This window comes from Scardinius erythrophthalmus (genome assembly GCF_964197995.2).
Source record: "Scardinius erythrophthalmus genome assembly, chromosome: 15".
In the NCBI taxonomy this organism is placed as follows: Eukaryota; Metazoa; Chordata; class Actinopteri; order Cypriniformes; family Leuciscidae; genus Scardinius; species Scardinius erythrophthalmus.
This window is the reverse complement of record NC_138235.1, coordinates 3,996,686-4,012,401: the sequence shown is the minus strand read 5'-3', so window position 1 is coordinate 4,012,401 and position 15,716 is coordinate 3,996,686. Positions and strand designations below refer to the sequence as shown.

The following is a 15,716-nucleotide window of genomic DNA, read 5'->3' as shown; positions in this document are numbered from 1 at the left end:
AGGATCCTCTTGATGAGGAAACCAGGTCAGCCTCACTGCACCCGTGTCTTCACTGTAGATCACTGAGGCTCGATCCACACGGGGGAACTTCCAGAGCACAGGTGCTCCTCGCTGCAGGCTTTTCCTACACTGTTCCCAGCGAGTGCATCTCCCCCACGGCATCCATGAGCAGATCTGCACCTATACTTGCTGAACGCCGGTTGCCTGGCAACAACATCACTACTGAACCTGCAGATGGTTTGCTGGCGATGCCCTGGTGGAGGGAGGGACTCCCTCGTCCTCAATGCTATGATGTCATGTACATTAACCACGCTGTGTTTTAACTCCACTGCAGTGAGAAGAGACAGCTACACTAAACCAGCGTTTCTCAACGGCTGTGTGTCCACTCAAGGCCCACTCAAGTAACCCTCAAAATGCTCATTATTCAGATCATGGGACCTGGGGCCTCATTTATAACCGTTGTGTCACACAAAACAGGCCCTGGAAGAGGCGAACGCTAAAGCTCTGAGTTATAAAGGTGCTATAGCGCACCTGTACACAGACTCTGACCCATGCGTACGGACATTCTGGAGACGGAGCAGTTTGGCGACACCGGTGGTGAGCTGAGGGACTGACGGCAGATGAAGGAAATTAAATGATAAAACAGAAATACATCAATTGCCTCAACTTCCATTTCTAATGATCTCAGGGTGGGTGGAGGGTTAACCCTAGATTAGCTGGCTCATTTTAATATGCATGGCCATTCATGAGGTGATATGCATTGACTAATTATGGCTGAATGTGTGCGTGGAAAGGCTGGTGTGTGAGACTTTTCCACGTGTGTAAATTCTCAGGTAGACTGTGATTTATAAAGGGAAAAATGCACGCCTTGTGTACGCCTGTCTCGGCTTTTTACATTTTTTTATTTATATAGGGACCATGTACAATTTTTAACATGTTTCCATTTCATGCATTGTACCAGATTTAGCCAAAAGCTAATTTTCATCCGCAGTCCCCTGGCAGGTCAACACTAACATAAAATAACACAGACAATACCAACGTACAATAAAAACATACACACACACACACACATACTATCAGGGCCAAAAAATAAAATAAAACTCTGGCGTACTGGTTCTGGTGTATTCTACGCACTCTTTAATAAATGAAGCCCCAGGATATTATAAAGAAGGGCTGTATGTCAGCTCACTGCCTATCCACCCAATATAGTCAAACAGAGATCGAGTAGTGTGTCCCAAATATCTTGTCTTGTTTTATTCACCAATTCTTTTTATTATTTATTATTATTTAAAGATTATTGGACTGGGAGCCAATGTAAAGAGGCTAACCCCAGAATAATAGATTTGTGTTTCTTACGCCTCTTCAAACCTCGCCGCAGCATTTTGCACTGTTTGTGGTCTTGCTAGGGATGCAGAGGGAATGCCAAAATATACAGAGAGTTACAGAAATCTGACCATGAAAGGATGTAAGTTTGAAAAACTCTTTAATAGTCTGAATTTGGTCGAAAAGGCTTAATTTTAGCTGAAAGACTCAAATTATAAAAACAAGCCTGGACCACAGTTATTTTTTTGGATAAGTTATAATGGATAAGTTATTATACATTTTTAAGCTATCATCAATTAAAAAAGCCTAAATCCCTTACCGACATTTTAGGTGCTTGAATTTAAAAGGGCCTTAATAGAGCCATCTACTTGTCCAAAGAAAAAGACCTCTGTTTTGTCCTCATTTAACTAAAAAAAAATGTAATGCCATCCAATGTTTGATATCTTTTAGAAACGCTAATAAAGAGTCCAGTGAGTTGGTAGAATGCCTTAATAGTAAGTAGAGTGTCACTGGAAAAACAATGGAAAGTGGTTCCTAAAAATGCGACCCAACGGGAGCAAATACAGAGAAAAGAGAGTAGGGCCGAGGACAGAACCTTGGGGAATACATCCACAGTTGATTTGATCATAGTAACTGAACCCAATCATAAGTCAAAAGTGTAGAAATGTGTTGAATTAGAAAAGTTCAACAAAATAATGACAAAACACAAACAAACGATGAAGCAGACAGACGGCCTGCCATACACCATCTTGCATAAACATCCATCCCTCCAAATCATAGTGAGTTGGAAGTCAAAGGTTTGTATGCATCAGTCCATAACATACTTTTCATAATTAGAAATATGTGAACTGGAATGGAGCCAAGATCTTGATGTAATGGTCTGTGTCGTCCACTAGAGGCAATAGAAGGTGTTTTCACACTTGAAATAGTTAACCCTGGGTCATTCCAAACCCTGGGTAACACTATCCTGGGGTATGCTGTTTCACGCTTCACACTGCTTATACTTAACCTGAGTTTCACATGGTACATTCCTATACCCTGGGTTAGTCACTGAGCAAACGCATCAAGTGACCTGTTTATATAAAGGCATTGCACATCCTCATAATAACTGGATGGATTTTTCGGACTATAAAGGTAAAAATAAAACAGACTCATCCTCACTTCAATTGACATTTTCCCCCTCAAACGCTGAAAATATTGTTTATACAACGCATGGTGTTTCAGTGTCGGTCCAAAGTGCGTAAATATATGAGGCACGTGATTGGCTGTCTGTTGATACCCTGCTGAACAATACAGCATAACCAGCATGAGTTCCACGCTGGTCCAGCCTAGTCATGCTGTTCCCAGTCAAAACTGATCTGGTGTCGCTGGTCCACAGGCACTCCTGCAAACATGAAGCAAACCAGCGTCCCATGCAGCTCCCAGCATGCAAAACATACCTAATGCATTATGTAACGATAAAAACAGGAGTATGTTTCAAACAGAAACATAGTGGATTTGAACTGAAATAGATAAGATTAATTGGTTCCATGGCTCCAACTCAAGAAGTTAAAGGCACACTATGCGAGATTTGTAGCTTAATATAACAGCTTCGAAATCATTTCGATAGTAAACAAACTCGTAGTAGGGTCGAATCATCCCGATAGCAAAGCGGGGGGGGGGGGTTGGGGAGCAACCAGCAATGCAGGTTTGAGAGGTGGCGCCCCGACAAATCTCGCGAGAATCACGACTTGCTTTGAAGCAGCCTCTATGAAGGACACTAGCAGGCATTTCAGACGTGAAGCACGGCAGAGTCGACGAAGAAAACGAAGGAAGCGCGGTCGGAAGAGTCAAGGAAAAGAGAGATGGCTTTGCGTGAGTGGTATTTACCACAGTAACGTTACTCCACAAGTACTCCACAGTGACTCTAGGGGGCGCTGTTTGAGAAAAAAGGAAACTGCATAGTGTGCCTTTAAGTAATCAACTTAAAGATTTGTGTTCATGCTACAAATAATTAAGTTCATCTAACTCGGTGTAGCTTGTTGGTTTAGTAATTTCATTAGAAGTTGTCATAACTCCAAAAAGTGGATGCAAACGGTTTTTTAATATCTGTCATAATATTGCACAGATGTAAAAGAAAAATCATATACAAGAGGGTCAAAAACAACATTTTTAATTTGAATCCTGTTACATGTTCAAGACAATAAGCTACTGATATCAGGCAACGCAAATACAGTTGTGATACAGTAATGGATATTTAGGTAGATATTGCTTTCTCATGTCATGCATCACTCCGAGCACTGAATGAAACTGCTTTTTCACTCTTCCACACGCTCCGAAATACACTCTGTTCTGTATCTTTGTATGAGAGGAACACGTTTGTGGTTAAACATTAAACTGCATGATTCAGTTCTAGCACTATGACTGTGTTCTTCCAGTGTTCACGGACTGAACTTTTAAATGAGCTACTGCAGAAAGATTCCCATCTGTCCTACACAGTGATGTTTATTCCCCAGAGGAACACAGCGTTCCCGCAGGAGACGGACAGACGGACGGATGGAGGGAGGGATGAGTGCATGTAGCTCTTTTGGAAGAACGCTTTGTGAGAGAGGGCATATCCTTGGCTGGACAGGAGATGTTATTCCTGCTATCTTGAAGGACTGCTGCTTCCAGATGGAGGACAGCAGAACTGATGCAGCACATTATGGTTCCTGTGAGAGAAGCACACTATAAGAACAGCACACACACACACACACACACACACACACACACACTACACACTGCATACTCTAGGCCAGCAGCTCTCAGCCAGTGGTGCTTCACGACCCACATTTTACCTGATCGTAGGTAAACAATAGTATAAACATTTATTGTAATCATTTTCTTACAAAATTGATCATAACTTGATGATGATGACCATAATAAAGCATAATATTTGATTTTCATTTTTGTGGATTCCTGGACTTGTTTATACAGTCACGGAGCTTGGCCCATTGAGGACTACAAACAGACTACAAAGCATGGCACAGGAAACAGGAAACACTTCAACATAAAAGTCCAGGAATCCACACAGGGAATATGTAACAAACCGAAATGTGTTCCACAAAAATAACCAATTACAATCAAAAGCGTTGATCTGTCATTCCTAAAACCAATTAGCTGTCATTATCACACTGAAGCAAGCCTCACTGGATTTGTAGATTATCAAAAGACAAAAACAAAAACTGAAGAGCGGCTCTCCCGTTTGGCCAAAATATCAATGGAATCCAAATTACTGAAGGACCTCAAAGCGAGAGGATATTTGTATGACAGGACCATTTATAAATTGGTGCGGTCAGTCAAGTCTTTATATTATCCACGTATAGGAGTGTATTTATCACAAAAACTGTGATAAACCCAAGTCTAATATTGCTTTATCATAGCTAATCAATGTCCATCTCAGCCTCCCGCCACTGAACATGACATAGGAGCACATAAATAAGAGAATTGACAATTATGTTCAGAACAAATGCGATGTACCTGTATTTAATGTAGACTGTGTGGACTTTTTTTTAATCATAATTTTTTTTACCTTTTGTAGTTTTGGAGGATGAAGGCATGTCATGTTGGCATCTGTATCATTTGGCGTATAATGTGCCAAAATGCATGTTTGGTCGGACGGGCGTCAACAATAACAAATATGAGAGGTGTTTCCTCTTCCTTTATAAGCCTTTTTTTTTTTTTGGTTGCATTTTATTTATTCTGGGACTCATTTTGGGTCGTGACCCATCAGTTGAGAACCACTGGTCTAGGCATCCTAAATCATACATTATCTGACTTCTCATTCAAGCATGCTTTACATAGACAGACCAATCCCAGTGTCTGCAAACACTGCAGCACATGTACACTAAATGATGGAAGAAAACTGGCAAAATGTTGTATGCAAGAAAAGTAGCTAGCCAAAGCGCAGTGAAAACCCAGCCTACTCAAAAATGTCAGCCAGCCGCCACTGAACATGACAGGAGTAAAAAGATCTGACGGTTTCTATGGTTTTTCATGCTTACGTCACTGGGACAATAGCATCTGACATCAAATTTGTCAGGACTTTGTCAGGAGATCATTTTTGAACGTGTACCGTACACGAGTACAGGATTTGAGCGTTATGGCAGATGGGGACCATGATCAAAAGCAGGCGTTTAGCATAGTTCCCTTTCAAGGAAACTAGAGCTGCGTCGAGACGCTGTGGGAACGCCCCTGTGTGATTGCTATGTGAAGCCCGTGTGAAATCAGTCCAGTGGTGTGATGAGACGTCATAGGCGAGTGACGTCACAGACCAGGAAACTATAACGCATAACCAGACTCAGACCGTGCTAGCTTCTGTGTCTTCAGCAACCGCTCTCTGTGAACTGTCATAGTCTATTTGGTGTTGTTTGTCACTATATATATATATATACACAGTACACAGTATGGAAAATAAGCAGCAGTTTAAGCCGTGTGCTTTTCCCTGCCCTTGTTTCCTAACAGGGCTTTGCATTGCTTGTTTGGGAGTGGAGCATGCCCAGTCAGTTCTCAAGGGGGCTGACTATGAGCATTGCGAAAAGCTGTCCGTGAGGAGAGTTCTTCCAGGAGGGCGCTTCGGCACACGTTCCTCACGGTTCGGGTCCCGCTTCTGCTGAGACAGAACAGTGACTTAGATTGTGTGGTTCGCAGATGGATTTGGCAGAGGGGTTTGAGACGGGCCCAGCCATATCTCAGCCTTCACCTGCCAGATCCGGTGCCCTCTCTCAGGGAGAAGCAGTGCTACAAGTATCCAGTTCTGAGGATGTTGTTAGCATTGATGCAGGGGAGACTGAGGATTCGCCACCTCATACCCCTGCATACGAGGAGCTTATAGAGGTTGTGACTCGTGCTGTTGCTAAATTAAACATCGATTGGCCAGCCGAGAAACAAGAGGTTCAAAAGAAAAGTTTGCTAGATGAGAGATATTTATCATCTAGATCACTTCCTCCACTGAGGTGTTGAGATTGTGGAAGAAACCTATGTCATATCGTTTCTTCAGCCCACAGACCTCTAACTATAGTAATATTATGAGGCTGATACAACATGGCTACGTGACGAGGCCTCGGGCTGAAGAGACGCTTGCGCTATCTCTCCCCAAGTCAGCATCATCACTACAATCCCTGACGTTACCCACCAAGCCTCTTAAAGCTACATCGACGCTGGTGGGTAAAGCGTATTCGGCAGCAGGTCAGGCTGAAGCATGCTTGCACACTATGTCTATACTGCAAGCATATCAGGCTAAGGGACCTGGATGATAGCGAGGAAGTTAGCGCTGATGCAGTTCGAGAACTGCGCGGGGCTACAGATTTGTCTCTTCGGAGAGGCATCTCTGACTGAATCTATCTGACATGCGTGACAGGGATAGAACTGTCTTGCTGGACGCTGCGCTCTAGCCTTCTGGCCTCGTCGGCGGCTCTGTCTCCTCAGTCGTCAAGAGGTTTCAGGAGGCAAAGAAAGAGGCAGCAGATCTTCCTCGCCGATCTATGGTCTCCGAGACTGCTGGGCGGGAGCAGTCTTGGCCGTCTACGAGCTCCTCACAGCACAGAGCGCAACAGAAACAAAGCGACCTATTGCTCAAGCGGGGCACGATATACCACCCTCGCCCGGAGTTGTGGAAGCTGTGGGCTTGGCTCCTGAGGGGGCCCAGCTCGTAGAATCTGGTCTCTGGACCGAGGTCGCGGAGACCATCCTCCAGTCCAGAGCTCCCTCCACGAGAAGACTGTATGCCTTGAAGTGGAGACTATCCTCTTCTTGGTGCAGAGAACGTCATTTGGACCCGGTCAACTGTATTAGGGGTTCAGTGCTGGATTTTTAGCCAGAGCATTTCTCTGCTGGGTTATCTCGATTCACCTTAAAGGTCTATGTGGCGGCTATATCTGCTTACCACACTCCTTTGGGTGGTGCATCATTAGGGAGAGATCCTCTCATTACTCGTTTTCTTCGAGGCACTTTGAGGCTGAGGCCCACACTACGCACTAGCGCATCAGCTTGGGATTTGGTGGTTGTTCTTGAAGGCCTGGCTTTGGCTCCCTTTGAGCTTATTGAAGAGGTTTCAGAAAAATTCCTCACATTAAAACATTATTTCTCCTTGCTATATAGTCTCTAAAAGAACTGGAGACTTACCAGCTTTGTCAGTTGTTTCTTCATGCTTAGAGTTTGCACCTGGAATGGTGAAAGCTTTTCCTCACCCTAGGCCGGGTTATGTGCCTAAGGTCCCAACTGATGTTGCTGGTCCTATTATGTTGCAGGCCTTCTGTCCTCCACCCTTTCAATCATCAGATCAGGAAAAACATAATCTGCTGTGCCCTGTTAGGGCTTTGGATGCTTATGTCCACAGAGCTGCCCTGTGGCGAAAATCAGATCAGATCCCGTCTCTTTCGGGTCACCTAGGAAAGGTTACCCCACATCTAAGCAGAGGATGAGCAAGTGGGTGGGTGAGGCTATCTCACTTGCTTATAAGTGGCCGGTCAGCCTTCACCTATGCTGTCTCGTCACACCATTGGACTGATTTCACTCGTGCTTCACGACACAATCACGCGGGGCGTTCCCACAGTGCCTCGACCCAGCTCGAGTTCCCTCTTCAGGGAACCAGGAATACACACGTAACCTGAGACGTTATGGTGAGATGCAGAGCACTCAAACAAGGGCTGTTTTCATCAGTCTTTTGACAATAACTACTTTTTTTTTATTTTTTTTTACTAATTTAAAAAATAAATTAATGAAATTCCAGTTCATGAGAATAATAGGACAGAAAACAGACATGTGAAACATCTCTAAAAAAATCCTCTACAATTCAGAATCTTCAAAACCTCAAGGAATCTATTAAACAAAACTAATGAAATATACAACTGCAGAACATACATAAATATAAATGATCATAAGTTGTGGTTAAACTGTAAATGCTGTGGCAACAGTGACTGCTCAACTAGGGAGCAGATTGAGCCCCATGCAAAGAGGTTTACGCAGTGGTGCCAGGTCCTGTTCGGAGCGCAGTGTCCCGTCCTGTTCACGCTCAGTTCACTTATGAACCAGACTGACAGCTGCGTTCTACAACTTAAGCTGACCATCTTAAATTACAGGAATTCCAAGTGTGTTCGTTGACATGACAAGTGTGTTCACAGACACTTCTGTGCAGTCAATCACTAACGTAAAAACATTCAATCATTCATCACTTGATTTAAATAACAGGACAAGAGATTCACACCCAACTAAAAATACTAATAATCACACTGAACCATTCACAATGCTTCAGATTTGATTTAGACAACAACAAAAAACTATTGCAGTTTTGTTGATTTAAATCATTTGAATTGTAATTTTATGTATATAGTTCACATTTCCATTGGTGAAAAACTGAAGCAATTTCTATCATTTGTCAAGACTTAATGTTACTCTATTACCTTGTTTGGCAGTTTAAAAAAAAAAATCATTCTCATGAACTGGAATTACAGTAAACCATCTAGGCTAATAAAAGCACATCACATTTCAAAATATTGTCCTGACAATACAGATATCCTTCATTTGAACTAACAGCAAAGGTGTTGAGCTTTAGCAAAGATTTAAAGCTCTTCAACAACAATGTATGATTTCTACCCTTAAATGAAATAGATTTGATCTAAGATCAAGCTAGCCAACATTATTATTGTTGAAAAGTTGTATTATACATTAAAAACCTTTAAAATTAGGGTGTGTTCACGAATGTCACGTGTTGTCATCTCGAATTCACGGTAATTACAAAATGGCGTGAACGCAGTATAAGACAGACCAAAATATGAAACAAGTTGATGAAATGCCTTTAACTTGACTTTAACATGGAGATCAATGGCACTGCTGGTGGAAGAGCGATGCGTGAGGTTTCTCTAGCGCAGCTGCGTGTGATGAGCAGCAGTCAGTCTGCCAGAGCCACGAGCGCCTCTTACCTGCACTCAGAGAGAGGAGCAGGTACAGCTAGCGGCTTAGAGCGACACGGCGCAGGACAGCAGTACTGGTGCAAAGCATTTACATACCTACGACACAAGGAGAAACAAACACGTCAGACACCCGCCGCCATCGACCCAACACTACAAACACACTTCAGCTTCCGGATGTCCTGCATTACCCGGAGCACAGCGGAGCCGTTCAGACAGCGGGGAACACAATGGTTTGCTGTTAGGGGAATTAAGATACACTTCTGTAACATTATAAATCGCTCATGTCCTTTTGAACGGTTTCCTGTACAGAAATGTGTCTGACATCAATGAATAAATGACAGGAGGAGATGCTGATTTCTCTATGAGTGCTCAGGTCTTTATTTAACTCTGCACCAGACTGCCGTCTCACACACAGCGTCACCGCTTCAGTCACAGATGCACTGCTTTAGTCACTGCAGGCAGCGCTTACATGGACGTCACAGGGAAAGTGCACTAATGTTCCAGTATTTGTCACAAATTATTGACCAGCTATATACCAGATCAGTTTAGATTGAGAACAGCATGACTAGGCTGGTCCACCAGCACTAGACCAGCACTAGACCAGCCTGGACCAACACTAGACCAGCACTAGCACTAGACCAGCACTAGACCAGCACTAGACCAACACTAGACCAGCACTAGACCAGCCTGGACCAACACTAGACCAGCACTAGCACTAGACCAGCACTAGACCAGCACTAGACCAGCACTAGCACTAGACCAGCACTAGACCAGCACTAGACCAGCACTAGCACTAGACCAGCACTAGACCAGCACTAGACCAGCACTAGACCAGCCTGGACCAACACTAGACCAGCACTAGACCAGCACTAGCACTAGACCAGCACTAGCACTAGACCAGCACTAGACCAGCACTAGACCAGCACTAGACCAACACTAGCACTAGACCAGCACTAGACCAGCACTAGACCAGCACTAGCACTAGACCAGCACTAGACCAGCACTAGACCAGCACTAGACCAGCACTAGACCAGCACTAGCACTAGACCAGCACTAGCACTAGACCAGCACTAGACCAGCACTAGACCAGCACTAGACCAGCACTAGCACTAGACCAGCACTAGACCAGCACTAGCACTAGACCAGCACTAGACCAGCACTAGACCAGCACTAGACCAGCCTGGACCAACACTAGACCAGCACTAGACCAGCACTAGCACTAGACCAGCACTAGCACTAGACCAGCACTAGACCAGCACTAGACCAGCACTAGACCAGCACTAGACCAGCACTAGACCAGCACTAGACCAGCACTAGACCAGCCTGGACCAACACTAGACCAGCACTAGCACTAGACCAGCACTAGACCAGCCTGGACCAACACTAGACCAGCACTAGACCAGCACTAGCACTAGCCCAGCACTAGACCAGCACTAGACCAGCACTAGACCAGCACTAGCACTAGACCAGCACTAGACCAGCACTAGACCAGCACTAGACCAGCACTAGACCAGCACTAGACCAGCCTGGACCAACACTAGACCAGCACTAGACCAGCACTAGACCAGCCTGGACCAACACTAGACCAGCACTAGCACTAGACCAGCACTAGACCAGCACTAGACCAACACTAGACCAGCACTAGACCAGCCTGGACCAACACTAGACCAGCACTAGACCAGCACTAGACCAGCACTAGACCAGCACTAGACCAGCACTAGACCAGCCTGGACCAACACTAGACCAGCACTAGCACTAGACCAGCACTAGACCAGCCTGGACCAACACTAGACCAGCACTAGCACTAGACCAGCACTAGACCAGCACTAGCACTAGACCAGCACTAGACCAGCACTAGACCAGCACTAGACCAGCACTAGACCAGCACTAGACCAACACTAGACCAGCACTAGACCAGCACTAGACCAGCACTAGACCAGCACTAGACCAGCACTAGACCAGCACTAGCACTAGACCAGCACTAGGCCAGCCTGGACCAACACTAGACCAGCACTAGGCCAGCCTGGACCAACACTAGACCAGCACTAGACCAGCACTAGCACTAGACCAGCACTAGCACTAGACCAGCACTAGACCAGCACTAGGCCAGCCTGGACCAACACTAGACCAGCACTAGACCAACATGGAGTTCATGCTGGTTTCTGCTGTGTTTTTAGGGCTATGCAATTCATTGAATTTCGATTTCGGCTCCCAACGATCACCAAAATAGTACAATCGAGTAAAAACGATTATTTTGCTATGTTCTGTTTTGCAAGAACACTCTTATTTTGTCTTGTGTTCTGAATGACGCGCGCACTTCCGCCCCTCCCGATGCCATAAACTCTCTCAGCTCGAATGTTTTAACTGATAAGACTTAAAGAAGTGAAAATGATCAACTTTAGTTACGATGCAATGCTGGCTCGATTGTGCAAGTGACAATTCCGTCATGTCCCGATTCAGTCATGTCCCGACTCTTGAACGCGAGAGTGTAGTTTCGACGCTTGCTTTGTCCAACACATTTTGAGAGACAGAGAGAGCGAGAAGGCGTGAACACTCACGCGGTTTGTGAAATTGCGTCTTTGCGAAAGTTTTAAAATGATAGATTGTGGATTCATTTAGGCTACTCATACAATCTACATGCTAAAGTGAATCAATGTTTGCGGGGGAATTTCACGCATTATAAGTGGTAGACCTGCGGGAATTATTAAAATACTTGTTGAAGTATTATCTGTTATATTACTTATTTTAATAGTTCAAAAAGTACAATAAATGTTCAAATTTCAATTTTTTTATGAATTGTTGAAAGGTGTCTTTTTAATAAATGCAACACGTTCCCAAAGTCATGTGAAATAATCGTGTTACATAATCGTGATTTCAATACTGACCAACATAATCGTAATTATGATTTTTTCCATAATCGAGCAGCCCTATTTTCAGCAGGGTATCAAGGTTCTGTCCTCGGCCCTACTCTCTTTATCTGGATTTGCTCCCATTGGTGGCATTTTTAGGAAGCACTTTCCATTGTTTTGCCAAAGACACTCTACTTACTATTAAGGCATTCTACCAACTCACTGGACTCTTTCTTAGTGTTTCTAAAAGATATCAAACATTTGATGGCGTTACATTTTTTTAATGTTAAATGAGGAAAAAAACAGAGGTCATTTTCTTTGGTGAAGTAGATGGCTCTATTATGGTCCTTTTAAATTCACATTCACCTTTAAATGACCAGCATCAAACCACCTCAAACCAGCCTGGACCGCCCAGGAGCTCATGCTGGTTTATGTGGGGCTTTCAGCAGGGCTTTGCTTGTTGTCCCAGCAGGGCAGAGGAAGCATGAGCAGGGCAGAGCTGCGCACGTTTAGTGGTTTCATGGGGCCTTTAAACTCACTGTGAAATGTAATGGTTTGGTCACTGTGTGTGACGCTGGTTTTAACTGTTTAGCCATTTCAGCATCACGTCAGTACAACGAGTCCTTCAGTGAATCACACACACAGAAGCAGGGCTGCAACAGTAACCGCGTGATATGGCTGGATGCAAATGTATCAGGACGCAAATAAATGTTTTTATTTTACAGTGAAATATTACATAGAACAATAGTCATATTTCTTATTTTTTTCCATTAAGTATTTTTTTTTACTTTCATTTAAAATTAATCTTATTGTTATTATAGCCATATTGACCAAATTGTGCAGCCCTACAAGTGCATGTACACAACATAACAAAATACATATATTTCTGATTATAACGATAACTGGATGCCACTGGCTGAATTACAAATACGATGTGATGAGGTCATTTAATGAAGCACACTACTAAAGGAAACACTTATCAGTGCACACTTCAGATACTGCATGCTTATTGCAACAACAACATCAACAACAACCACAGTAGATAGCCAGCAGTGAGCAGTCGAAGCAGGACAGCAGTAAATCAGCTTGAACTGAGTGCGAATTCCCTGAAGACCATGAACTAACCTCGGTCACCTTGAGAGGGTCAAACAAACACTAACGCACTCGCTGATGCGCTTTCAGATGCTTGTATTCTGGTACGCTTTATAAAAGAGCAAGAAAATACAAATAAACAGCAAAAATATGTAATGCTTTAAAATAATGTCTGCAATTATATATAGGACGGACGGCCAGACTGAGTTCTGCACATGAAGGATAAAGCATCACACCTCACAGTTTATAGCAGCACATAGTGCTAGAAGCATGTGACTGTGAAATTGCGTCATAATGCACATCAGCTCCATCCAAACACACACACACACACACACACACACACAGGGTCCCAGCTCCTCGTGTTTTGCATGACGCTTGAAAACACCTCAGTGCTATCACTGTCATTCACTGCAACAACAGCACATTATCCTGCTCACTTCATGACCACAACTGCAGGCTTCACCATCATTACGGAGTCCATCATCACTCTCACACACTCACACACACACACACACACACACACACACACATTTGCAAGCCCATCACAAAGCCTCAACATAAAACACACGACTCTGCGCGTCAACACAGGTGCGCTGTGGTAAAAACACATGCGGATGTAATGATTTACTCACATCATGCTGAGTCTGTGCGCCATGGCCGCGGCTCTGCGTGTGCTCGTGTGCGGGAGCGCGCACTCTCGCTCATTCAGGAGGACCAGCGCTGCGTTCGTGGCCCGTGACGTCACGCGCGCATCAGCAGCAGCCCGGAGCAAGACGCGCGGTGTTACGTGATGCGGGGAGCGCGCGTTGAAACGACGCAGAGCACAGACAGGATTACAAACGCTGATGAGGTGTGTGTGTGTGTGGATACGGATGCACACATGTGAGATTTCTTCGTGTGTAAGACATGCCTCCTCCATCTGCAGCTTTAGTACAGTCCGCAGCCACGGACGCTGATTGGCTCTCTGGTCTCCATGGAAACAGGAGGAGAGAGCTCCTGAACACAGAGCCCATTACACACACACACACACACACACACACACACACACACACACACACACACACAAAGCATTCAACATTCATCTGTCTTTAGTGTGTAATGTTGCTCTTTGAGCGATAAAAAAGCTCTGCAAAGTTACAAAGTCCCTCCAGTGGGAGTTATTCTCTATATCAGTGTCACTGTTTCTGAACTCCCTACAACGCCTCCATTGTAGTCTTGAGTTTTCTTCCAGGAACAATATATATTCCTTATTTAAATAATTCCTGCCCAAATAAAAGGGGCGGGGCCTGGTTCCACAGGGGCGTGGCCTGGTTCCACAGGGGCGGGGCCTGGTTCCACAGGGGAAGCTAGTGCACCCTCAGCTGATACTGTAATAATATACTGTCCAAACAGATTTGGCAAACACTCCAGTGAGTGTTTGTATTTGCACTCTGGAGAACGTTGAATGTATCTATTACAGTGGTGAGCAATGCAGTCAATCACTGACATAGCTGTTGATCTCTTGAATGCAGTGGCCAATCAGAGGTGTTTAAGTTAGTCAGAGTCTCACCGCTCGAACCGCCGGAGTGTTTATTCAGTGCTGAGTTATGCAGACTCACCAACCCTCTCATTAACAAACAGTGTAGACACCATGTAAGTAACAGATTTAATGTGCACTGTTGGCAGCTTCATTGATTATAATGGAATTTATGAGATAGCGCTGAACTGACAAAGCAAAGACTTGGCTCGCTTTCGAAGCTACAGCCTATAAATCAGGGGTGGCCAACGTCGGATCTGGAGAGCCACAGTCCTGCAGAGATCTGCTCCAACCCTAATCAAACACACCTGAACAAGCTAATCAAGGTCTTAAGGGTTCCTAGAAAGAGACAGGCAGCTGAGTTATCATCAGGGTCGGAGCAAAACTGTCCAGGACCGACGCTGGCCACCTGTCCTATATAGTAGTGAATAAAACTATTGTCAATGAGAGCATATGGCGTAATTTAGATATATTTTTAAGAAGTAAAAATGCAGTTTTACAGATACTAGACACGTGACTTTCAAATGAAAGATTGGTATCAAAGAGCACACCCAGGTTCATAACCGACGACGGAGACTTAACAGAGCAGCCATCAAGTGTTAGACAGTATTCTAGATTATTACGTGAGGAAGTTTTTTGTCCAATAATTAGAAACTCTGTTTTTTCAGAATTTAGAAGTAGGAAATTACAAATCATCCATTTTTTTATATCCGCTATGCATTCCGTTAATTTAGTGAATTGGTAAGTTTCGTTAGGTTTTGAAGAAATATACAGCTGAGTATCATCGGCATAACAGTGAAAGCTAATGCCATGTTTCCTAATGATATCTCCTAAGGGTAGCATGTACAGAGTGAACAGCAGCGGTCCTAGTACCAGTGATGCGCCGGTCAAAGTATAAACAACCCGCACCCGACCGACGTTTTCAACTAACCCGCCCGCAACTCGGACCGCAAGAAAAAGAGAAAATATTGTACCCGAACCGCTTCCTGACCCGCATTTTTTAAAAGT

The 15,716-nt window shown here is 44.2% G+C and overlaps 2 protein-coding genes across 2 annotated transcripts in view; both read right to left on the bottom strand.

Annotated features, from left to right (window-relative positions):
- The window catches only part of LOC308703114 (IQ motif and SEC7 domain-containing protein 1-like), a 106,748-nt gene that overhangs the window by 56,699 nt on the left and 34,333 nt on the right, over nucleotides 1-15,716 (bottom strand). The window lies entirely within an intron of this gene.
- LOC308703115 (uncharacterized protein) lies at nucleotides 3,461-14,087 on the bottom strand. The gene is made up of 3 exons (XM_081386390.1): nucleotides 13,825-14,087; nucleotides 9,261-9,347; nucleotides 3,461-4,013 (listed from the first exon to the last, which is right to left on the bottom strand). Exons 1-3 carry the CDS (start codon nucleotides 13,845-13,847, stop codon nucleotides 3,950-3,952), a joined length of 174 nt encoding a protein of 57 aa, XP_081242516.1. The 5' UTR covers nucleotides 13,848-14,087; the 3' UTR covers nucleotides 3,461-3,949.